The 27,061-nt window shown below is 40.9% G+C and overlaps 1 protein-coding gene across 2 annotated transcripts in view; it reads right to left on the bottom strand.

Annotated features, from left to right (window-relative positions):
* The window catches only part of PLB1 (phospholipase B1), a 241,736-nt gene that overhangs the window by 138,199 nt on the left and 76,476 nt on the right, over positions 1-27,061 (bottom strand). For both annotated transcript variants that reach the window (XM_056818431.1, NM_001077185.1), the window contains 5 exon segments: positions 26,135-26,239; positions 23,402-23,473; positions 14,230-14,301; positions 12,651-12,725; positions 11,648-11,711 (listed from right to left, as the gene is read on the bottom strand). In XM_056818431.1, coding sequence (XP_056674409.1) covers positions 11,648-11,711; positions 12,651-12,725; positions 14,230-14,301; positions 23,402-23,473; positions 26,135-26,239 — 388 coding nt within the window.

The following is a 27,061-nucleotide window of genomic DNA, read 5'->3' as shown; positions in this document are numbered from 1 at the left end:
AAGGGGACTTCAAGACACATTTGGCCATGTAGTGGAGAGGTCTTGGGATGCTGCTCCATAGTGAGGAGGAAGAGAACTCAAGAAACACTAGAGCAGTGATGGCGATCCTTTTAAAGACCAAGGGCTGAAACTGCAACCCTCATACCCATGTGAGCCCCCACCTTACCCAAGACAGGGGAGGGAGGAAGTGCTCCTTTTGGGCTGCTGGGCAGAGAGGCAGGTGATGGGAGAAATGTTCTCAGCACAATGTAGAGGGGAAGGGGAGCAGCCTCCTCTGGCACGGGTGCCATAGATTCAACAACATGGCACTAGGGGATCATATGGGCTGTGGCAGGAGAGACCACCACCAAGGAAAAGGGGAATTTTAGGACTGGGTTGAAACAAAGAGGCATGTACTTACTGTGGGATGGACCATGTAGAGGAAGCTGTCACTTTATAACTTCTGTTCACCTCAAATACTGGGAGATGCCTAGGGTCACCACACTAGTAATTCACTTATAAGAAGCTTTAAGGTTCACAAAGCACTTTCCTCACAATATTTCAATGAATGAGGTAATATGATTATTATTATTGTTCACTTTGCTGGAGTCCCACCACCAGCTTCTCTGATGACTGCTTTCTGGATTCTTGCTTTTTCCCTGTCGGTATTTCATACTCATGACATGGTTTTTGAAGCATAACTTCAAGTAATATAGATATGACAAATTAGAACAGGTTTCCAGATTGAGGGATTAGAAGGCAAAAGACCAGACTTCAAAGAATCTGGGCAAGACAAGACTATTACTAAAGATTGGCAACTTACCTCAGAGAATTACACCTACATTACTTTATCCAATGGGTGGTTTCCACTATACCTAGAGTTTCTGCTTGGATACTTAGAAGTGAGAAAGGGCAGGGGATTTAATAAATTTCTAAATATGCCCTCTAGGCTGCCCAGGTCTCTCTATAGATCACATCTAATCCACTTGTTAGTGAAAGGGGCACCTGAAGTTAACCTAATCACTTGCCCATTTAAAAGAGGAGAAGGAAGATCTCCCCCAGTTTTTTTCTCTTGTGTATTCTGAAATTTCCCTCAAAGAGCTGGTTCTTTCAATAGAAAATCAAATGAGTACAATATTAAATCATTCATTAAAGAGGAAGAGAGTTTGAACTGATAACTGAAAATATAAAGAGATAACACATTTTTTTTGTTTGGCCTTGATTCTAGATTGAGTTGTTAACATTATCAATGCCACAGATAGCTAGAATCACAGTCCAGTGATTTGGTGATATGGCAAAGTATATTATAGATGATCTAGGAGGAAAGGCCAGTTAAGTGATAAGATTAAATCTGTGGACTGATTAGTTGAATATTATCTGTTGATAGATACATCATAGATACATCATTAAAACATTCAAGATCCTGCAGATTTTGCAGATGGGAGGTTTTGGACTTTATCAGAAGATAGATTGTATACCCTAATGAATCACATTTATATGGGATTTAAGTTTTACAAAATGTTTTACATGCATTATCTATTTGTTTCTCATAATAAATCTATGAGGGATAAAGAAGTGAAGAAAATGAAGGAGGCAGTGTGACACCATAGAAAGTTAGACAGTCTGATTTAGAATCTACCTTTAAGCCTCTAGACAAGTCACTTAGCCTTCCCAGTTCTCAGTTTCTTCATTTGTAAGATCAGACATTGGGATTAGACAGTCTCTGAGCTTTCATTTCTCCTTGATCTCTTTTCAAGGTCAGTTGTTTTTGCAGATATTTCACATTTTCTTTTATTTTTTTTTTTAGTCTTTTGATTTGTTTTATTGTTTCTTGTTGTCTCATTGGGTTCCTTAACTTCCAGTTGGTCAATGCTAATTTTTAAGTAGTTATTTTCTTCAGTGAAGTTTTATACCACTTTCTTTAGTAATTTTTTGCCTCTTTTTACCAAGCTTTTAATTCCCTTTTTAAAATAATTTTCTTTCATAGCTCTCATTTATTTTTCTATTTTTTCTACTATTACTCTTATTTGATTAATTTTTTTTGCTTAAAAAAGTATTTCTTTAGCTCTTCTAGAAATTCTTGTCAGGTTTCTATCTAATCTAGACTTTTTTCAAGTCATTTTCTTCTTTTGTGTTTGGGTCTTGAGCTTTCCTGTTATCATAGAAGCTTTTTATAGAAGGTTCTTATTTTGTTGTTTGTTCATTTTTTTTTCAACTTATTTCTTAAATTCATGATATAATTGGGCTCTGTTTACCTGGAGGGAGGGAGAGGGATGACTAGCCTGAGTCTTTTATGTTCTTTTGCTGCTTTCATAGCTGTGTCTAGGATCCTGTAAGTATTCAATAGTTCCAGTGTAGTATGATCCAAGGAGAGGGTCATTGACTTCTTAGTCTGTGCTCAGGTCTTTATACATATAGGGCTTTTGTTCCCCTTCAATTGTGACTACTCCTCTCCTCCCTGGAACTATGACTTGGAACTGGATTATGGATGGCAGAACTCCCAGGTGGCACCTGTTCAGTTCCCAAAGCTTATAGAGGTTTCCCTTCAGATCTCTCTCTGACCAGATGTTCAGTCCTCTGACTATCCCTGGGCTCTGTACTATACCCCAGTACTGCTGCCACTGTGTGGCCCACAACCAATGCTGCTTCTGCACACTGCAGACCTGGCATTAGGTGACAGAGCTGGGATTAGAACTCAAGTGACTCCCAAGGTCAGAACTCTTTCCATTAGCTAGGAAAGAAGTAATTTTAAAAACGAGTCTGAATTCATTGGAGATAGGTAGCTTTTCCCATTATTCTCCTAAATATAGCATCCTTTCCTGATCTTGGAGTAGAATGGGTCACAAGATCTCAAATTACTGATGACTGGATGAACAGCTTCCTAGTCTATACAGAGGATTGTAGAGCAGATTGGAGTAGTGGAAATTCTGGGGTCTCTGGAGATTAAAAGCTTAAGCAGAAAGTAGCATAGTAGGATGGGAGTTAAAGTATCTGTCTTTCCTTTTCTCCTTTAGGGAACTGAATAACATGTATTCATACCTTCCTATTCAGACCTTTCTATTCAAATGTCATCTGTTGCAAATGAGAATCCAGTAGGTTCCTTGTCACAGGGAGGAATTACTCTTGAACTTACACGATAAGGATCACTCACAACTTGGGCTTGAAATAAGGAAAGGTCTCAACTCTGATTCTGAGGATTAAATTTACTTGCTGTTGTTCAGTCATTCAGGCATGTCCAGCTGTCTGGGACCCCATGGACCATATCACACCAATACTGTCCATGGGGTTTTCTTGGCAAGGATACTGAAGTAGTTTGGTTTGCCATTTCCTTCTCCAAACACAAACAGAAGTAAACTGACGTGTCTGGAGTGTAAAAGAGAGAATCTGCAATGCATGCAAAGGACATCATTTTGGAATGTTACCTTTTGATTGACAGATGATGTCCTTTGCATGCATTGCAGATTCTCTTTTACAGGAGTCACACCGCTAGTAATATCTGAGGCTAGATTTGAACTCAGGTCTTTCTGATTCCAGTCTCAGAGTTCTATCCACTCAACCACCTAAAAGCCTCAAAAATATTGTTGTTGTTCAGACACATCTGATTCTTCATGATCCCATTTCCAGTTTTCTTTGCAAAGATACTGAAGTGATTGGCCATTTCCTTCTCCAGCTCATTTTATAAATGTGGAAACTGAGGTAAATATGATTAAATGCCCAGGAACATAGAGCCAATAAGTATGTAAGTCCTGATTAGAACTCTGATCTTCCTGACTCCATACCCAGCATTCTATCCTCTGCTCCACCTGGTGGAGTAAGCTGGTGCTTACTATCTGGTGACTTTGAACAAGTCTCTGGACTTCGATGCCTTCCTCTATGAAATGGTACTAATATACCCTCGTACTTAACTCTCAGGGCAGCGTAAAGATCAGATGATCGTGGGACACCAAAAATTTGAACAGGAAGGGACCTCAGAGGCCATCTTAGTCAAACCCTCATTTTCCAATTGAGGAAACTAACCCCAGAGAGAGGAAGTGACTCTCCTTAGGTCCCATAGAAAGTATGGCAGACTGTGTGACCCTGGGCAAGTCACTTGATCCCCATTGCCTAGCCCTTACCACCCTTCTGCCTTGGAGCCAATATACACAGTATTGACTCCAAGATGGAAGGTAAGGGTTTAAAAAAGAAAAAAGAAAGTATGGCAGAACCAGGACTCAAACCCAGGTCCAATGTCAGCATTTTTTTCTAATGTTTGGTACTGCTTCCTCTAATCTCTATGAAGCAGTAAACCCCAAAGTGCTATTTAACTCTAAGCTGTTATTATCTCTATTTTTCACTGCCTCATGCTGACCAGTAGAGTCCAACAAGTCACATGAGGGAACTAGAAAAGAGTTGTGAAACACATGAAAGTTAACAAGCCATCTCTCTTCTTTTACTGCATATAATCGTGAGGATCGCATCCTATTGGCAATGAGCCCCATTTTCTCAATTCTCCATACACTGTCTCGTCTTGCTCTTTGATCTTTAATGCACTCTGTTCACATAGGCTCGCATAAAGGAGTGCCATGGCGCTGATGAAAGGAAAACTGATAAGAAAAGAAAGGAGGTAGCTATGTGCTATCTGACAATTCATTGCCATCCTCTAGGGTGCAAATTATGTTGTTCCTTTGCCCAGTGGGAAAAACTTTGTCAGGTAATGGGTTCTTCTATTTTCCCTTGATATTCTAATCACATTATGGAAACTCTAGTAATATCAAACAGCATGTTTAAGGCTCCCTGTGACTTAGTGGATAGAGAGTCTAGCCTCCGAGTCAGCAAGACCCGAGTTCAAGTCTTGCCTCTCCTATTAGTCACCTAGTACCTCCTGGCATCTCTCCACAGCTTTCTTTTGTAGAATTTGCTTTGGTAGATGAAACTTCCTCATGGAAAGTTCCCTACATGAATGAAATCTCAGATCCAGCATGCACCTATACACATTGTGCACAACACACACACACACACACACACACACACACACACACACACACACACACAAATATTTGAAAAGTTGCCACGGATGTGTATATATGCATGGGGACAGGAAAGGGATTAGCAGTATTTATTCTTCAGTGACCAGCATAATAGATAGAATACTAGACCTAAGGTCAAAAAGACACACACTAGTGTAACCTTGAGAAAAATCACATAATCTTCATGAGCCTCAATTTGCTTATCTATAGAATGGAGATAACAATGCCTACAATCTCTACTTTGCAGAGTTCCTGGGAGGGGTCAATAATATAAATAAAAGCACTTTATAAGTTTTAAAGTATTCAGTCATCATCTTCATCTTCATTATCACCATCATCATAAAATGCCAAAGTTTTGAGACCCAGGACTTATTTACCAAGGAAGTACCTTACATCCCAAAGAATCCACTGGCTCACAGAACTATCACAGGCGCCCATAACTCTCCACGATGGATTGGAGGGAGAATCATAGCTGGCCAAAAACTTGATTCTCTTGAAATTCCCAGAGCCCACATTTCCAAGTAAAATTCAGAACACCTTCTGCTGTTCCTTTTGGGAGAACCACCAGTTTCTGTTCTGAATGCCCTAATTGAAACTGAGATCTTCAAATATCAAATTTAATATCTGACCTATGACATCATACCTTACCACAACTGGTTAGACAAAGAGGACAATCTAACCTCAGCTGATGAGTACTACATGGTTGTTTACATAGTCTTTTCTTTTTTTAAACCTTTACCTTCCATCTTTTTAGAATCAATATTGTGTATTGGTTCCCAGGTAGAAGAGAGGGAAGGGCTAGGCAATGGGGGTTGTGACTTGCCCAGGGTCACACAGCTGGGAAGTGTCTGATGTTGGATTTCAACTCAGGACCTCCTGTCTCTAGGCCTGGTTCCCAATCTACTGGATTATCTAGCTATTCCACCCCACTCCCATTTACCTAATCTTGAGAGTCTTACCTTTACATATCACTGATGAAAATATCACATATGAAATGGGCTAGGAAAATTCAGCATGTCCTTTTCACTTTGGTTCATCTCTAATGTTGGGCAGGATTTTAGATTTAAACTTAGCAAACACTTATGTTCTCACTATGTGCCAGGCACTGTGCTAAGTGCTTTATAAATATCTTCATTATATCCTCACAACCACCCTCGGAGGTAAGTGCTATTATTATTCCCATTTTACAGATGAGGAAAATGAGGCAAAGAGCAGTTAGGTCACTTGCCCAAGGTCACATAGCTAGTGTTTGGAGCCAAACTGGAACTCGGAGAACCAAGAGGAGTCCCATCATCCATATTAAGATGGCCCCAGTAAATGGGATAGTTGGGATATATTGCTGTCATGTCCTACTCACCAACCAGATAGTTCTAAATGTGTCTATTGATTCTATCAATACCCGTCATCATATATCTCATGTTAAAGTGCTGAGATTTCTCTCTCATTTTATGTGGTCAACTATCAGGAAACTTCAGGGTCAGATAAGGAAAGAGGCTCCTATCTTATCAGAGGGAAAATGTTCATTGCATTGAAGACCTTGCCTTGAAGTTTATTTTGTCATCTTGTGACACAGATGATCTAGGTAGGCAGCCAGAGTGTACTTTCAGGGCAATAAGATTAGAAGAGGGATGACTCCTATTGAGTGGTGAAAGAATATCTCCCTGAATCACTGGGGCAGTTGAGAATTATCTCCGCATGAAGGTCTTCATTCTTTACGGCCATCTACACATGATGTAATATTTGTAAAGCTCTTAGCCCAGTGCCTGGAAGGAAGGAGCACTCATAAATGCTTTTTCCCTTCCCTCTTCCCCTCCCTACCTCTTCTTTCCTTGACGCAGGTCGCTCTCCTAAGCTAACTATTCACTTCTTTATATTCTGCAAGCTAAATTGCCAAAGAAAATAAGGCAAAGGCAAAGAAGGCAGGATTGGGGGTGTGTGTGGAGAGGTGAACAGAACTCATGATTTTCAGCTCCTAATCCCAGGGGCTTCATTATTACATGTGTGACCCTAGGTGAATCCTCTCACTTGTTGGTCTTAGGAGACCTTTGGGTCTCAGTTTCCCCATCTGTAAAGTGAAAGGGCTGTAAAAAGGAAAGGTTTGGTGCCCCAAAGCAAAACCATGAGCAATGAGGGGGAGATGCCAAGATGAGAATTTAGGCTTGAGGGTAGGAAAAAAAAAGAAAACCAAACTTCCTGGCAATGAGAACTGGCTAAAAGTGAGAGAGAGGGGAGGACTTCCTCCTCTCTGAAGCTCTTCAAGTAGCAAAGGTTGAAGAACTACTTGTTGGGCATGTTATAGAGGAGATGCTTTGAGGGAGTGATTGGACAAGATGGCCCCCAAGATCCTTTCCAGATGCTCTAAGTGGGAAAAATGCCTAGCAGTTAGAGAGGTACAATCTCTGTGGCTCAGACAAAATATATTTAGGAAGAAAAATCCCCCTGAGAGGTGACCCAAGAGAGGTCAGACTCTCTGGACCATGAAGTGAGGGGTGGGATATTAAATTGCTTCTAAGCTACTTGAGCCCACTGAAGTACTTTTCCTTGGTGCAGATGTACTAAGTCTCAGCCCTTGTGGCTTTTTCAGCCTGGAACAGACCTTTTCCCTATGGCCCCCATTGGTGAATGCTTCTAGAATTTCCATTTTGAGGCAGGGTTGGTCAGCTCTCCTACTGGCTCTTCTTCTGGCTCTCTGGACTTTGCTACCAGGGCCCCCCATGAGAACTTCTCCACCCCCATTTTTCAATTCCCTCTTGCAAGCTTAGAATGTAAGCTTTTTGAGAGCAAGGACTACTTTTCAACTTTGGATCCCTGCCACTCACAGCATGCCTGGCCCCATAGTAAATACTTAATAAATGCCTAATCTAAGTTCTAGGTTAGATACTTGATTCCCCACTACCTCCACACAACCCAAGGAGAAGAAGAAAACTTTCTTCAGTGTGAGATATCTCATCTGAACAAGACACACAGCAGAGTCCAAGATCAATTCTCTGAACCGATAGTCTACCTTCTCAGCAACCTGTCAACATTGCTCCTGAGACCTTGGACTGTGAATAGAACATGAAGTTCCTGGAAAGCCAAATCCTCATCTTTGACTTTTTTAGTATGCCTGGGATCTCCCAGAAAGGCGATTTACATATGGGCTCAGTTACTGTTCCCAGAGGCAAGACGGCACAGTAGATCAGCTAATGGACAGAGAGATCTGGGTTTGAATCCTGTCTCTCACATTTATCCTCTGACCGATGGCTTCATCAAGAATAGACAATGCGTCCCACAATGCAAGCTTCTGGAAGACAAGGGTCCCAGCTGAGATTTCTTCTGGATTGCCTATATCTCCCCAAAAGGTGGAGTACACAAATCAAGAGCTCAATAACTATTTGTACAAAGAAGAAATAAATGAATGAGTTCATTGGATACGTGACAAGGTTGAATTTAGCCTACAGGGGCCAAGCCACAGAGCATACTCTGAGTTGGCATTCCTGGTTCCACTTGAATTAAGCACTGGGGCTCACTTATGACCACATGTGATTCTGGCCTAATCAGGTTTTTTTTTAAATAACAAAAGGCCCCCTTACTATATGTGGAGTCAAAAGAGTTGGTGAACAATAGATATTGAAAAGAATATGTTTGGGGGGCAGCTAGGTGGATTGAGAGCCAGGCCCAGAGATGGGAGTTCCTGGATTCAAATCTTACTTCAGATATTTTCCAGCTGTGTGACCCTGGACAAGTCACTTAACCCCCATTGCCTAGCCCTTACCACTCTTTTGCCTTGGAACCAATACCTAGTATTGATTCTAAGACAAAGGTCAGGGTTTAAAAAAAAAAGAATATGATTGGCCTTCTGTACCTCTCCTTTTCCAGTCACAAATCAGGTCAGGACTGGTTTGAGTTGCTTCTCAACATAGGGTAGGACAGAGAAAAGGGTGGTATGCCATTATCCTCTCCCCTCCCAGTTACCATGTGGCTAGGAATACATGGCATCAAAAGCAGCTGGGTGGTTCAGTGGATTGAGAGCTAAGCCTAGAGAAAGGAGGTTCTGGGTTCAAATCTGACCTCAGACCCTTCCTAGCTGAGTGACACTGGGCAAGTCACTTATTCCCAGTTGCCACTCCTCTGCCCTAGAACTGATGGAAGGTAAGGATTTACTTTTTTTTTTTTTTTAATAAAGCATATATGCTTCCCAAGCAAACCTAAGCCTGCATTTAGGCTGCTTCTTTTGAGTTTGTTCTTTCTTGACTTTAGGCAAACAAACATTCTGAGGTGGTTATGTTTAGGTTTGAAGGCAATTATGGGTTTGAGAGGTCCAGAGGCTCTGGGATTCATTGAGCTGGAGCTAGATGTGGCAGGGGAAACCTCTACTTTGGAGAGATCACTGGCAAAGAGGATTGGCTTGAATGAGCCTGGTCGAACAGCAGACAGGAGTTGTTTGGACAGTGTAGAGCTGAGATGAAATGTAAAATGCCTTATTAGCAGTCCTGCAAACTGCTTTATGTCCTGATGAGGTTTAATTATCTGCCTCCTGGCTGATTGTAACAGTAGTTATAAGTTTAGCTACTGAATCCTGCTCTGTTAATTCCCACTCCTTAGTCTTCTTTGTTTAGCTTTTATTCTATGTATGTGTATAAATAAATCACCTGTCCTACGTCTCAGCGATTTTGTGCACTGAGTACCTTTTCTACTCCCCTTTTTTTGGGGGGGGGGGGGGGACACTGGATATAAGCCACAGTAGGAGATATAAGCCATAGTCAAGGATGTAAGTAAAACAAAAATCACCAGGGACCCATGGTGGGGATTTAAGGAGCCAGAGAATGGGAACCCAACACTCTCTTTCCATTGAAGTAAGTTAGGCTTCCCAGGAATGAATCTGATCTAAGCACATACTTGGGTGAAGGGCAGAGAAGCCTTCTGGGTAGAGAAGAGATTACTGTATTGTACTACCTCTGCCCCATGTTCCCCCAGGTTAGAAATGAATGAAGAATTCTATAATTTCTTAAAAGGGAGGGCAGCAGCCTATGCAATGCAGCCTGAAGATGGCCCATTGGGCCAACACTTAGTGGCATGTGGGTGGGTTGCCATGACTATGCTCTCTTGTCCTTATGTTCAATGAAGGAAATTAAATTCCTCTCAACCTTCATGGATCACCAACCCTCCCGTATCTACTGCCAGCACATGGCAGTGAAAATGACCAATATGCTAAAATAGATGCTTTTAGTGCCATGTGGGCTCCATAATTACATTCTGCTCATGAAGAGTCATGGAGGTTATGGGACTGGTCTGGTCAGTTTCACTTTGAGTTTAAGATTAATTTGACTTTCATGATCTTACAGACTAGCCTACCGCTGCCAGCCCCTTACGGATCGAGGCCAGGGCTCCTATTTATGTTCTCTACACCTAGCCAAGTGCCCTATGGATGGTGTATATCGATTGGCAACAATTTCTCACCTTCTCCTTAATAACAGTAGCCTAGTTGGTAAAGCATTTTATAGATTTCATTTTATTTGATCCTCACAATGTACCGAGGAGTAAGGTAGTCTTATCCTTATTTTATAGGTGAGGAATCTGAGGCTTGGAGAGTTAGGCAACTTCCTCAAATTTCATATACCTAGTTAGCATCTGAGACAACAAACTCAAGATTCAAACTATTTTTGATTCAAAATCTAGAACTCTAACCACTGAGAAACCTAGTTGTCCCTATAAAAAGCCAGATTTGAATGATGATTGCAAGAGGTCCCTCATGCTCTAATATCCCATAAACCAGAGGTTCCAAATACTACAGCCTAAACTGGATTAAAATGTAACTGGGAAATATTTAATAAAAATAAATAAGAATGCAATAGAATGTAGATAATGTTAATATGTGGTTTTCTAAGTCAATATGTGACCCACAGAGATCCTTATTATGGATCAACATTTCTATTTGATTTTGACACCACTGCTATATGCCATGGAGACAATTCTCCAGCATTGTACTTGAAGAGTAACTCAACCAGTTGAAAAATCAATAGTGCTCTTGGAGAAAAGATAATGAAACAATTCTCTTCTCCCAGCAAAGAGGCAAGAACCTATTAGATAAGATTTGAGAGTGGGAAGGGAGTCCTGTTAATGAGTATTTTTGTTAAACTAATTATCAAGATGGAGAATTCAGTCTGAGAATTTTTATTTTATTCTGTAGATGATTATCATGTAAAAACATGAGGCATCAATAAAACTTAGAGTTGGAGAGATAGCTTGATGATCTAGTTCAGCCTACATAGAATTGAAAAAGGGAAGAAAAGATTAACTCAACTAAGATAATTATTTAAAGCGCTTTGTAAACCTTAAAAGAGCTATATAAGTGTTGGCTGTTAATAACAGCTGGAGCAGAGTTGTCGAATAGAATGTTGGATTTTTAGTCCAAGAAGTTAGGGTTCAATGCCTAAATCTGCTATTTTAAAAATCTGTATCACTTTGGAAAAAGTCACCTTACGGGATCTTAGTTTCCTCATTGGTAAAATGAGGGTCTTGGATTAGATGACTTCTGAGAATCCCTTCAACTTCAAGATCTGTGATTGTATTATTATTACTCATGAATATTCCAGGTTGTATAGAAAGCCTTAATTTTTTTTTGCTTGGTTCAGATTCAGGCTTCCAATGGATTTAAAAACACTTCCCAGAGGTCTGTTTACCTGAAGTGGGCACTGCGTTGGAGGGATCCATATCAGGACATCGGATTTCTGTTCCTTCTCTTGTCTGAAATAAAAACCAACCAACAAACAAAAACAAAAACATTTGTAGTTACCCAGATGCTATATGATCCTGACTTTTTACCTTTGGATATTTTTTATCTTGGGAGACATAATAATTACTGTTTCTGTAGGTAAATAGATAGGGATATTCCTGTAGAAATAGGGGAAATAGACCTAGGAGTTTCCCTGTTTGGGGTCATAGTTTTCAACAGCCATGCAAATGAACACAGTGGGCAGAGGATTGAAAGAAATTGGGCTTTAGATGGGGGAAAAGAAAGAAATAAACACTACATAGAATGTTTGACTCACTGGGAAATATATTCTCTCATGTTTCAAGTATCCCTCCTTATCTTATGATTCATTCTCACCATGCTATTGGCCTGGATGGGGAAATCTGAGTGAGCCAAAGGACTTTTAGAGCCTGTCTGTAAAGCTAATTTAAATCTATTTCAGACTCCAACACTTGTTTGAAATAAGTTTCACTCTAGTTCTAAATAACAAGGGATAGTAAGACCCTAGTCTGGTTAGAAATAGGACAAAGTCACCAATGGGGATAAATTCCTACTTTCTTGGGGGCACGTCTTAGGATGGGCCTTCCAAAATAATAATACTTGTTTTTTTTTAGACCCCTACATTCCATCTTAGAATTAATACTGTGTATTGGTTCCAAGGCAGAAGAATGGTAAGAGCTGGGCAATTGGAGTTGTGACTTGCCCAGGGTCACTTGGCTAGGCAGTATCTGAGGCCAAATTTGAACCCAAAAGCTCACACACTTTAACACCTATATTTGCATCTACTCTCTCATGCCAGCTTTGCTCTAGCACCATAATATGGATTTGGAGTTTTAGGTCTTCAAGAATAATGCAGAGGGCTTTCCCCCACCTCTAAAGATTCAGCACTAATCAGTATTTGTATATTTACAAGCAACAAGAGCTTTTAGTACCTCAGATATCCTCTTGATCTCTGGTGTGGAAGAGAGTTTATTATTGTTTCTGTAGGTAAAGAGATAGGGGTGTTTCTGTAGAAAGAAAGCAACAGATGTTATGACAAAAACCCAGGACTAAGGGTGAACCTGATTATTGTTAACTTTTGTCATGGAATTCAACTCTTTGTCAACTATGGAAATATATGTAACAACTGTTGGTTGATGTCTGAAACACTCACCAGCTTCTCTTCCACAGTGGCCATCAATTCTCTCGGTAGGAGAGTGTCATATTTATTATTGGTGTGTGTGCCCTGTGTATCTTGGGTGCAGAGACAACATTCTCACTAGTCAGTGAATGGACTTCTTTCTCTTTTTAGCTACAGAACCCCCCCCCCCCCCATACAATACTAGTTTGAATAAAGTCTTCTGTCATGCTTGCAGATTTCCTATCCTGATTGTCCCAAATGCTTATGGGATTAAGGCACCAAGTATTTAGAACAATCCACTGGGTTTCACCACTACCATCCCAGTCCTTCCCAATGTATCTTATGGGGCAAACTTCACTTTTGTTAACTGTACTTCTCTAGTTAGATGTCCACCTTTCCAGATGTAGTAATTGGGGCAAATTTCTCTGCCTACTGTAAGCTTTTACTGGTTCTCCCCAAAATGACATTTCTACAGCTATGACCCCAGTTGTAGGGTATTCCCCAAAATTTTACATCTTCAATATCTTTTATTTTCTTTTTAAATCCTTATTTTATGTCCTAGTAACAACTCTAAGACAGAAAGACAAAGGCTGGGCAAATGGGGTTAAGTGACTTGCCCAGGTTATACAGCTATGAAGTGTAGGAGGTCAAATTTGAACCTAGGTCCTCCCAACTCCAGGTCTGGTGTTCTATTCCACTGTGCTACCTGGCTGTCCCTCCATAGCAATTCTTGAAGGCCTTCTACTCAGAAAACATTTGTAATCTGTGTCTGAAAGGAGTATCCTCATTGATGAAATCAAAAGTCACCAAAGTGATCAAAAAATGTGATTGAGAAGTAGATTAGTATGAATGTCATTATTTTATAGATTGTGATACTGAGGTACCATGAGTAGAATTGACTTGTTTAGTGATGCTGCTTTTCAGGGATCAAGTCATCCATCACCTAAAGTCTCTTTGCTTCTCCTCTGATGAGTTTTTAAAAATACCATCAAAATCATCTCCTTCCTTAAAGTGCTTGACCCTCCTGGACATGCAGTAGCACAACTCCTCACTTCCTCTTCTTCAGCCTAGAGCAGAAAGTCTGCAAATGGCACAGGAGTCTAGGTATGATAAGATAGCATGAGGAGACATGCAAAGCTAGAATTGAGTTCTAAAGGCTCTGTTTATAGTCTTCCACTCCTGGTATAAAAGCAGGAGAAACATAAAGACAAACTTCCTGTTTGGGAGAAGCTTTTATAGAGCCATTCCTAATGTTGAAAAGAGTAGAAACTTGTCAAAAATAGTATTCCAGGGCATTAATGGGGAAATGGACAAGCTGCCTTGCCAGTTGCAATTACAAAGCTCACATTCCAAATTATCAAGTTACCCCACCCTAACCAATGCTTGCAAACCTGGGTAGGACATTTCACTGGAATTCTTTGTCCTGTGGTGAAAAACTCTTCCTTCTTTCCTGTTGGATCTATCTGGAAAAGAAAGTAACATGGGAGGTTCATGTTAGGCAAGTCTTTTAGTGCTGACACCACTCCAGGGTATCACTGAGCAGTGCTTACTAAGAGGCATTCTGCAGCACACAGCAAGCATTGTCATCTTGAGGCATAGGTCAGGAGGCATCTGGCTTCAAATCCCAGCTCAGATGCTTACAAGGTGTGTGACTCTATATAGATATCTTAACCTCTCTGAACCCTAGTTTCCTTAACTGTAAAATGGGGACAACACCTGTACCATCTGCTTTGCATTGTATCAATGAGAGATATTATTGTATGGTAATTCACTTGAAGGGGGAAAACATCCATAGTCTGGGACTGGATTAGGTGATTCATTCAAAGCCCTCAAAGTGATTTTATTCTACCCCCCCAGTCTTAACTTCATACTACTCCCTTTCATTCACTCTACCATCAAGACAAGCTAGATTACCATCTCTTCCCCAATTTTGGCCTTTCCTCTTTTGTATCTGTGCATATTGACCCATTATCCCTATTTCTAGAAGATTCTCTCCACATCTCCTTCAGATACTAGCTCACATTTTATTTAGTCCTCCAATATTCATAGTGTGTTTCCCTCTTATTGTTCATTCAATCAATTCACAAGCATTTGTGGTTGAAGTTTTGATGTTCCTATATCCTAAGCACTACGCGAGGTGCTGGGAATTACATTAACAAAAAACAAAAAGTGCCTGCCTTTCAAGAACTTATATTCTATTTGGGGAGATAGAATGCATCCTACTACAACCTTATGAGGTAGATACTACAAGTATTATTATTATTTTATAGAGATAGAAATTCCCATTTTATAGAGATAGAAATCATGACTGAAAGAAATTAAATGACTTGTCCATGGTCACAGTTATTAAAATTCAAAGCCAGGATTTGAACCCAAGTTTCCTGACTCCAAATACAATAACCTTTCTATGACAACTTGCTGCCTTTCTTCCTTTAAGGTGTCACCTTAAAAGTGTCACCCCTTCCATGAAACTATGCCTGATTTCACAAGGAGATCACTTTCTCTCCCATCTCTCATGCCTCTCTGTCTGACTTCCCCGATGAATTTTTCTCATTCTAACTTACATTAGAGTTATCTGATTACCGGCCATTTTCACCCTTGTCCCTGCATCACACTGTACTGCTTAGTTCAATGTACTGCTTAGATAGGTACTTAATAAATGTTGAGTTGCATTGAATTGACCTCTGCCTAAAGAAAGGTAGAAATATGACCGATTGAAAGCATATTGTACCCACAAGCCAAAGGATAAAACCCATGACCTTGAAGTTCCCATTACTCTGTAAGAACCAGTTAGGGAACCAGTACATGGTTTTATGGCCAGAAGGGACCTTAGAGATGTCCTAGTACATCCCCTACATTTTACATCTGAGGGACGTAGGTCCTGGGCCTTCACTAGAGGAGGATGATCTTTGGCTGAAGTAGTGTTGATGGGTCAAGATGCCATATCATCAATCAGACTGCAGCATAAGTCAAAGACACTATGATTTCCCTTTTCACCCAACAATTTGTAAACATTTGAGAAACCTTGAAGGACTTCCCAAGAGCTTCCCAATGCCTGTGGTCTCTCTTTCAAAAATTTAGTCTCTAGGTTTGTTCTTTAGGGGACCTAGGTATGAACTAGCCAGCTCCTAGAACCCTGGCACTATCACTCCCGCTTAGAGACAGGGAACTCTAGTGACAAACACTTACTGCCCAAATCCCTTTCTGAGCCTCGGAGCAGGGGCATATGCTAAGTTCAACACCACTGATGGATCAATATAACATTTTATCTGTTAATCTTCCTTTCATTTTCCAGTTTAGTTACTTTAGTCTTAGCCAAAGCCAAGGTCTCCAAGATTATCTTAGCATAGCATCCATGTTCCAGTCAGTGAGGAGGCAGGAGAGAGAACTTTAGCCTTCTGATTAGCCCTGAAACATCTGATTGAAAGGGGAATCAAATAGGTGGATCCTGAGCATGAGCTCATGGAGGAATGACAACAGCCCAAAGCAAAGGATGGAAGAAAGAAAAAGCACTGCATCCTTCATTCAACCCAAGACCTACTCACAGTCCAATATGTCCAAGTCTATGTATCCAAGGTATCCAAGACCTACTTAAATTCCAAATGGAGCCAAGCCTCTAAATGGGAATATGAATATGGACCAGGGCAAGGCTGTTCTTCAGGGCGGTCAGAATACTGAAGGGAGGCTCTGGTCCTCTCCATGTTTGTTATTGAACAGAGATAGGCTTCTTCAGGGTACATAGAGGATCAGAGGAGCATGATTAGAGCTGAAAAGGATCTCAGGGAACCTGTTAGTCATCTAGTTATATCTCCTCGTTTTAAGGGCATGAGATCTAAGAACTTGAGAGGGGGAGAAACAGCTGTAAAGTCATTCAGAGATTTGGATAATTCGTTTATCTTCACCAGCCTCCTGAGAAAGAAGCAAGGTGGCATTGTGAAAAATGAATTAGACTTGTCATAAAAAAGACCTGAGTTCAAGTTCTGACTGTCATTTTCTAGTGATGAGATCTCAGGAAGGTTATTCAACACTCTGATCCTTGGTTTCTTGTCACAATAGTCAAACGGTAATATATATATATGAAACAAGATCACATATGTAATATGGGAGAAGCAAGATCATGAGTTAAGGAGTATGCTGGACCTTATCTGTCCATGAGAGCCAATTATTAAAACCGGCTTATGCTACAAATCAGGATTTTCTTTCTTACTTTATTGATGAGTTAATACCTCAGAAGGTGGAGAAAATGTAAATGATACAAATTAAACTTAAAAATGCATCATGAATACATATCTTTTTTTAGAGAGCCAGTAAACATCTACCAGTACTCTCCTGAATATGTGGCTATGTAAAACCATTTTAATTCCCGTTTGATAGTTAAAGAAACTGACGTCTAGGGAGATTCAGTGGTTCACCCCAAATTTAAATAAATGACAGTATAAAATGAGAACTTAGACATTGTGGGGAGCTTAGTATAGTGGAATGAATACTGGCCTCTGAAGTTAGAGGATCAGAATTCAAATTCTATCTTTGCCCCTCACTACTGTGTCACCTTGGTCAAGTCACTTAACCTTACTGGACTCCAGTTTCCTTCTCTATAAAATAAGGGGGCTGGGCTAGATAGATTCTAATTTCTAAATTTATATCCTATGAAATGGAATTAAAAATTATTGTCCAGTGTTTTTTCCTTTCAGTTCCCCTGCCTCAAATTCTCATGGAATTGGCTATGATCCAGCAAGTAGTATGAAAGGGAAAGTAGGGGAGGTAAAGAAGAAGGGGACTGACTGAGACTTTAGCCAAGACTTTGCCATGTGACTCAGACCTGAGAGAGAGGTTAACATTTACTTTAGTGGAAAACTGAGATCAAGTAGACTTGGAAAACATCTGATTACTTAACTCATCAACTAGTATTACAATGGTTCATTTCCCAGAGGCCCTATGGGAAGAGGGAGAACTTGTAGAAGATTGGAAGAGCAACTCTTGGAGATGAGTAGAAGCTAGAAGTGGATAGTTGCTCCTTAGCTCCACCCCACTTTCTGTATGGCTTCATCTTCCTTTCAACATGTGTATTACTCATTTGGTTCATTGCCTTTGGACCCCCCAAATATCTTTTTTGGAGGGTCCTAGCTTGAAATTTCATGGGTGTGGAAACTTCCCCCACCAATACCAATCAGTAACTCATCTGTAATTTATCGGCTTAGAGAATTTTCTGAGCCACTGAAAGATTGTGACTGGCTCAGCCAGCATGAATCAGTGTCTAGAGCAGAAACCAGGTCTTCGTGACTGCTAGGACAGCTTTGAATCCACTATCCCATTTAACTTACATGTAGTAGTCACTATCTAATAAATGTTTGTTGAACTAAATTGTTTGTTGAGCAAGCAAAAAAGGAAAGACAGGATATTCTAGGTATGGGGAATAATAATAAAAGAATGATTGCCAATGATCTAGAACTTGAAGGTATACAAAGTGCTTACAAATAGGATTTCATTTAATCCTCATAAGAACTCCAAGAGGTAGGTGCTATTATTGTCCCCTTTTTACAGTTGAGAAACTGAGGCTGAGAGGAGTTAAGAGAATTGGCCAAGGTTACAGAGATAGTAAATATCTGAGGCAGGATTTGAACATAGGTCTTCCCGATTCCAATGGTGGTACTGCAGCAAGGGGGCATGGTGGAAAGAGCACTGGGTCTGGAGTTGGGAAGACCTAAGTTTGAATACTGCCTCAGAAACTTACTAATAGTGTGATTTGGGGCAAGCTCCTTAACTTCTCATCAGTTTCCTCATCTGTAAAGTGGAGATAATAATGGTACTTATCTCCCAGAGTTGTGTGAACATTAAATGAGGTAATATTTGTTAAGTGCTTTGCAAATATTAAAGCATTATATAAATTCTGCCTGTTTTTTTTTTAATTCATCTTTCTGCCTAACAACATGAATAAAGATTTGGAGTAAAAAAAAATTTTAATCCCCCAAACTTAGAGCATGATTATAATGTAATAAACAGTTCAGTTTGTCTGAAGCAAAAATAGTTGGTGAGGAAGAATATTAAATAAGACTGGAAGAGTAGGATGATGACAGATTGGGGAAGATCTTAAATGCTAGGCAAATGAGTTTGAATTTTGCTTGGAGAAGGCAATAGGGAGCCATTGAAAGATTTTGGGGGAACACTAATACACTGTTGGTGGAACTGTAAACTTATCCAACCATTCTGGAGAACAATTTGGAATTATATCTATAGACATAAAACTACCCTGAGACCTAGCAAAACCACTGCTGAGTTCTCTTTGTGATGGCAAAGAACTGGAAATTGAGGGCATGTTCATCAAATGAGGAATGGCCGAACAAATTGTGGTATATAGTTGGAATGGTATGTTACTGTGCTGCAAGGAACAGTGAGCAGGTTAAATTAAAAAAACAACAACTTGGAAAGACCGACATGAAATAATGAAGGGCAAAATGAATAGAACCAAGAGAACATTATATACAGCTCCAGAATTAGTATTTGAAGAATAACTTGTAAATGTCCACCTCCGGGGAAAGAATTGATAAAGAGAAACATGAAAGATATAATTTATATATGATTTTTTGCTTGGGTGATGGGGAGGGCAGGGAAGGGAGAGGATGTGATACAAAAATAAAATTTTTAAATATGAAAAGGCTTCTTGAGCTGAGGAATAGCATAAGCATATAAAAGATACTCAGCAAACAGTTGAGTAACTTTGATGGGAGAGAGAGACAGAGACAGAGAGAGACAGACAGACAGAGACAGACAGAGAGACAGAGAGACAGAGAGAGAGGTAGGGAGAGGGAGAAAGACAGGAGAGAGGAAGAGAAATACAGAGACAGAGATAAACAGAGACATAGATAGAGAGGGAGGGGGACAGAGAGAGGGAGGGAGGCAGAGAGAGATTGGAAAGAGAGAGAGGGAAGGAGAAAAAGAGGCAAACAGAGATAGAGAGAGAGGGGGAGGGAAGGAGACAAACAGACTGAGAGACAGAGAGGAAGACAAACACAAGAGAGGGAGGCTAGACAAACAGAGAAAAAGACAGAGACAGACAGAGAGAGAGAGGGAGGGAGGGAGGGAAGGAGAGATTAGAGAGAGAGAGGGGTGAAGGAGAGAAAGGGAAGGAGACAAAACACAGGGACAGAAAAAGAGATCCAGAGAAAGAGGGAGCGAGACAAATGGAGGCACAGAGAGATTGAGAGGGAGATAAACACCCACAGGGCAGGGCTAGACAAACAGAGACAGAGAGACAGAGACAGAGAGGCAGAGAAACACAGAGACAGAGACAGAGACAGAGAGGGAGGAGGGCAAACAGAGAGACAGAGAGGGAGACACACACAGAGATTGGGGGGGGTTGAAGGAGAGAGAGGGAAGGAGACAAAATATAGAGATAGAAAATGGAGGGAGACAAACAGACAGAGAGACTGAGAGGGAGAAGAACACACAGGGGGGCTAGACAAACACAGAGACAGAAAAGGAGACATGGGGGGAGAGAGAGAGAGAGAGAGAGAGAGAGAGAGAGAGAGAGAGAGAGAGAGAGAGAGAGAGAGAGAGAGAGAGAGAGAGAGAGAGAGAGAGAGAGAGAGAGAGAGAGAGAGAGAGAGAGAGAGAGAGAGAGAGAAACAAACAGAGGAGGTGGGGAGAAAGGGGAAGTGAGGGAGAGGGAAGAAGAAAAGAGAAATGAAGCAGGAGGAGAAGGGGGGTTTTGCAGAGCTTGTGATAAGCATCATTGGCATTGCTCCCATCCAGGGTGACAGGCAAGAAATGAACTGTGAGTACCCATAAGGGGCAGCCTTTGCCTGAGTATTTCAGGTCTGGAAAATGAGGACAGAGTCACATAGAATGATCATAACAACTGGCTTTTCCTGAGGAGATTTCTCACTCCAGCCAGGGTCAGTGAGACCTGGCAGAAAACACTTTGTAAAAAAAGTTCCTCTTCCAAACATTTCACCCTAGAAAGAAATCCAACACCTTTCCCCTATGGCAGTGTGCTTTTCATTTACTCTGGCTGCCTTGGTGGGAATTTTTCTCCCACCCTCCCCTTCTCAGGCTCCATTCACGTTGATACGTGTCGAAATGCAGCTGTTCTCATCAGTCAGCCTACCACCTCAGCTGGGAGGAGGGAGGCCTTTCTCTACAAGGGAGAAGAAAAACATGTTTCTGTCACTGAAGTTCTAAAAATAGGGTGGCTTGGAAAGGGTAAAAAATGGGAACCAGCAGCTCTCTGCCTGAATCTGGAGAATTGTGGGGAGGCAAGGGCTTGAGCTGGGGGCTCAAATACCAGTGAGAAACTTAGACCTCTGACTAACACCTCATCAGGCCTGGAGGGAACTGAGAGGGGGGGTGGGGGCCTGACTCAGCCCAAAGGAAGCACCTTGCCCAGGTATTCATCAATCTAAGTTTCTTTTCCCATATATTGGTGAGAGCACAGTTCTGTGGAAAGAAGGTTGGCTAGTAAATGTCTAAGGCTGGATTTAAACTCAAGTTCTCCTGAGAATAGGCTTAACACTAACCACTGGGAAATCTAGCTGCCCCTATTAGAGAATGATAGATTTAGAGGTGAAAAGAAATTCAAGGACCATCCATTTCAATCTCTTATTTTTACAGAAGAGGAAACTGAGGTGGAGAGAAGTTCAGTTACTTGCCCACGGTCATGCAGGCAATAAGAGTCAGAGTTGGGATCTTAATCCAGGCCTTATGACTCCATAGTTTATGGTTTTCACTCTAGCATGATCTTTTCTACTTTTTTTCCCTTCTTTCCCACCATCCCTCCAACCCTGCCTCCCGGCTCACTCTCTACTTACCAATACTAACTAAGGTCAGTAACATAAACCTGTTAACCTCAAGGATCCAAGCCTGAGACACTGGTCATAATTCCTAGCATATAGTAGACACCCAATAAATTATTGTTGTCACAGCTTCTGCAATTCATTGTACCAATGTGCTTTGAATTCCTCAGAAAAAGAGTTGGCAGAGAGCACTAACATTAGACTCAGGCAGATTTATAAATTCTTATTAAGCACCTTCTATAGGCCAGGCAGATATATGGAACATTCAGGAGTAGCTAGATGGAGCAGTGGATAGAGTGCAGGGTCTGAAATCAGGAAGACTCATCTTGTGAATTCAAATCTGGTGTCAGACATTTACTAGCTATGTGATGCTGTCACTTAATCCTGTTTTCCTCAGTTTCCTCATCTGTAAAATGAGCTGAAGAAGGAAATGGCCAACCACTCCAGTATCTCTGCCAAGCAAACCCCAAAAGAGGTCATGAAGATTTGAACAAGACTGAAATGACTAAACAGCAAAATATGCCAGGCATGTGTACCCATTGTATCCCTAACTCACACTAGGGACACAAAGCACCAAAATGAAATAGTCCCTGTCCTTGAGGAGCCTACATTCTATTGGCAACCTGGGTTTTTATCCTGTATCAGGCACCATCAACCTGGGAGAATTTGTTGTTGTTCAATTATTTCAGTTGTGTCCAAGTCTTTGTAACCCTATTGGGGATTTTCTTGGGAAAGACATTGGAGAGGTTGGCCATTTCCTTCTCCAGCTCATTTTACAAATGAGGAAATGGAAGCAAACAGGGTTAAGTGACTTGCCCAGGGCCACAGGAATAGTAAATAAATATATGAAGTTGAATTGGAATTCAGGTCTTCCTGACTCCAAGGCTGATGCTCTATAATTTGTCGGCACCTCGCTGCACTTGGAAGAATTGCCTCCCTGCATTTAGACTCACCTCCTATTGCTAAATTTGGGTCCATGAATCCCAACCATTACCTGAGTTCTAGAGAAAGCATGCATAGATAGAGCTCATGGATTCAATTCACCCAATTCAACAAATATTGATTAAGAACTTCCTTCACATAAAGAAAATGCCTTACACTGGAGTTCTCAGAGCTGGAAAAGAGACCTTTGAGATCATCTAATGAACCATTCCCTTTATTTTACAAGTCAGAAATTTGAGGCTCTGTGTTGGCTTAGCGCATGAGGTCCAGTTCATGAATGGCAGTGCTGAGAATAGAATCCTGGGATCTCAGCTTTCCTTTGGTCACTCTGTTCCCTACACTGAGAGGTGACACACTGAGAGTTCTGGGAAGAAAGGGCTTTAGACATTCAAAAGAGGGCTGTTTTATATCCAAAATAAAATGCTGCCTGGCATGAAGCACCAAGGGAATTTGGCCGAATGAATACAGCAAATTGTGCCTTGATGTGTGACCCAGAAGAGTTTTGAATGAAGAGAATTATGTTCTCTCTAAGTATTGTTCCCACCTTCCTCGCCACTCCTCCAACAGATCAGAATTGTCATAGCACCCCAAACTGAAAACAGCTTCAGCTGGGACTTGGGCAGAATTCTACACAGCACCTTGCCAAGATCACAGACTATGGAATGTCTATCTGTTTTCTCTGTGGTGCTAAGTGGTAAATTCATTGATGGGGTGGAAAGGTATAGAGTAGCCATTCATTTCTCCCCTATGGCTCTAGACCCATGGCAAGTATGTCTGTCCCCACAACACTCTGCCCAGTTCTAAGACAAGAGTGCCAATTAGGTTAACTCACCATGCCATTCCAAAGACTCACAGCAAGGGCAGTCGATAACTTTTTCAGGGAGGAACCAGAAGTCTGTTTGATCTGGGGGGAAAAAAACAAACAAACCATGAGAAGAAACTTCAGTTCTTGGAATTCAGATAGGATGCTACTGACCCACCATGTGCTATGAGTTAATTTTCCAATACCAGAAATATCTGTACACCAATTCGTCTGGACCCTTACCCTACTAGTGCATAAGGAAAAATGCTTCCTTTGTGACCAATTTTGTGAGATATCTGGCTAGAGTCAGGAATCTAGGCTATTTCTATGAAGGAAAGCACAGATTCATTATTACCAAAAGGAAGACTGAGACAAAATTCCTGTCCTTACCATAGGGCTCTGAACAACTGAGCTCCCAAATGACTCCTAATGAGGAGATCAGCAGAGTATACTCTACAGCACTGGTGAAACTTTTAGAGATTGCATGCCCAAACTGCACCTTCAAGCTGCCTGTGAACTCCCCACATTACCCTAGAGGTAATGAGGGAGGAAGTGCTCACATTGAGTGGCTGGACAGAGGGACAGGGCATGCAAAAAATGTTCTCAGTTACTGTGGAGAGGGAGAATAGAGCAGCCCCCTCCAGCAAACTGAGGCACACCAGGGCATGCATGCCACATCTTCACCAACATGGCACTAAATTGTATCTTACAAGGTCTTGATCCACTACTCCTTCTGGCATCTCAGGGAAGGATTAGGTATATATTCTACTAGAGGAATAAAACTTATAAAACTTTCCCCACTTTATATCTTCAAGATCTCAGTTGGTTCAACTAGCCCAATTTCACAAGGGGGCTTATGAAACAGAAGCTTAGTAAATGTTTTCCAATTGACCAGTGGCTATATCCACCACTTATAAATCTACTGGTTCTACACAGCTAAGGAAGTAAGCATTTACCAGAAGCTCCTATGGTTGCTATTGTTGTTTTTTAGTTGTGTCTGACTCTTCTGACCCCATTTGGGGTTTTCTTGACAAAGATACTAGAGTATCTTAGGTTATTTCCTTCTCCAGTTAATTTTACAGATGAGGAAACTGAGGCAAATGTGGTATTGTGATTTGCTCAGGTTTACCCAGCTAGGAAGTATCTGAGACTCAGGTCTCCCTGCCTCCAAGATAGTACTCTATCCATTGTGCCACCTCGCTGCCTCAGACTCTTGAGGAAACGAGTATTTATGGCATTTTTCTAGAGAATGGGTGGAGGGAATGAGGTGTAGTGGAAAGAGCACCAAACTTGGAATCATGGATCCTAGGTTTCAATTGCAGATCTATCTGTATGACTTCAGATGAGTCATTCACCTCTAAGGACTGAGGTTTTCTCATCTATGAAAAATGGATGTTCAGCAATGAGAGTTGATATTTTACAGAGAAGCAAACCAAGTCTGAGAAAGGTGAAGACGATTCTCTGAGACCACATGGACAAAGACTTAAACAGGATTATGAACACAGATCTTCCTGACAAACTGGATTTTCACCCTGTTCTGGCCCTGGCTAGCATTGGGAGAGTTATCTCCCTTCATTTAAATTCACCTTATATTGCCATTATCAGATAGCTAAGAGGTGCATTGAATAGAATGCTGCCTAGGAGTTAAGGAAGATATGAACTCAAATCCAGTCTCAGTTACCTACTTCCTTGTTTGAAGATATTTTCACCCTGTTTGCCTCAGTTTCCCCATCTGTCAAATGATCTGGAAAAGGAAATGGCAAACCCCTCCATCATCTCTGCCAAGAAAACCCCAAATGGGTTTGTGAAGAGTCAGACATGATGGAAAAATGGCTGAACGACATATTGCTAAGTGTAGGATCATGAAATCCAGTCACAACCTGGGATCTAGGGGAACTATGTGTGGATGACAAAGTGACAAAGCTCAGAGGTTCAATTCAGCCAATTCAGTCCAATACTCTAACCATTATGATACCTGAATATTAAATCTGTTTAGCTATTAATTTCTATATTCTTGATATTTAAATGCTTATAGTGAAGTAGTCACAGAATATAGAAATGGTTATATCACATTTTCTGTTATGTAAAATTTTTGTAGAGGACTTTAGAAATTGCTTAATAATAAAAATTGGTTTTCAGGCATCAATATTGCATGTAATAGAATTCACCTTATCCTGGTTTTCAAATTATTGTAACTTATTTATTTAAGGAAAGTGTGCCAGATAACTCATTTTTCATAAGCATATTTTCATGTTATTTGATGCCCATAGCTGAGTTGTTGAACTTTTAAAATCCAGGTTGAATGATGGATATAGATTTAATGATAGTTTGTGTCAAAGCTTTTTTTTTTTTTTTTTAAGAGGAGAGGTTTGCCTAGTAGTCCCTTATATTCATGGAACGATGATCATATATAGAATAGAGAAATCATAGTTTACTGTTCCTGGAATAGGCTAGCATTCTGGAATCTTTTTTAAAGGTTCAAAAATACCTCAGTTTACCAAACTGGAAAGAGAAATTACTAGTATTTCTCCCAGCCCTTGTTTGAACTCTAGAGAGAAGGAATATAGGCAAACAATAGCCAAACGTATTCCTTTCTCTCAGCTTTCTCATATGTCGAATCAGGGGCCTGGACTAACTGATCTCTAAAGGGTTTCCTCTCATCTGTAATGGGTGGGCGCAGAGAACAGTGTTGTGCTGAGCTATTGCCCTGAGCTCTTTCTTCCCTTTCTTCCCTCTTTCATGCTAGCCATCGCTTACACTCACCTGGAAAACAGAAGGCTCCATCTCATGGAGGAAAGATTGATAAATTACTGTGAAAGTATCTTTGGTGTCGTATCTTCCCGAGGTCAGTAGTTTTTCCCATGAGTTCTGAAGGGAAAAAAAAACCCACCAATGAAGAGATAAAGTGTCTACCTCTTACTTCTGACCATTGAAACACTTCTTTCTGGGGTTCTTGCATAGAACCTTGGACCAGGATCAACCATGTTCTGAAGTAGTTACCCCACAATACCTTGAAATGGGCTGATTTAATTAAGGAGGCTATATAGGATTTCCACTGGTGTAAGCAGCTCCTGGTGACTGCCAAAGGTAGTTTAGGGCACAATCCCAAGTTCATTTCCTTCTTAGGGATAAGCTGATAGATTATCTGTATTTGTTCATGAACTCCCAGGTACCCTTAGTATGCCCTGTGCAGGAGGAAATAAATATCTCCTCTCTACCTCATATTCATATTGGAATATAAATTCCTTTCTAGAAGGGACCCTATTACCCATACTTTAGCTTTATTATAAGCATTTCTCTTTGTTCCTCTGAGATAAGGGAGCAATGGGCCAGAGTTAGAGAGAGAAAGCTGGATTCCTCTGTTTCTTTGAAGTCAGGTCTGCCTCTAGGCTAAGGGAGCTTGAACTTCAATTGGGAAGAAGCCCTCTGGGCCACCAGTCACATCCTGGAGTTAGGCATGATCCAAAACTGCTCTCAATAGGAAAATTGGAGCCAGCACCCAATCTATGGCCCATGGTTTACTGAATCTCCAATTTTTTTCAGTGGGAACTTCAACTACAACGTCTTTGTCATTTCAGACCAGTGGCACTAACTAGAATGAATGAATAGAGTCCTCTTGAGCACTGCAGTGCCGGTCATATTTGTACTTTGGTTTGTTGTCTGATTGTAGGGATGCTTTTCTCAAGATTT

Source organism: Monodelphis domestica, chromosome 1, assembly GCF_027887165.1.
Source record: "Monodelphis domestica isolate mMonDom1 chromosome 1, mMonDom1.pri, whole genome shotgun sequence".
Lineage (NCBI taxonomy): Eukaryota > Metazoa > Chordata > Mammalia > Didelphimorphia > Didelphidae > Monodelphis > Monodelphis domestica.
This window is presented reverse-complemented; position numbering and strand designations above follow the sequence as displayed.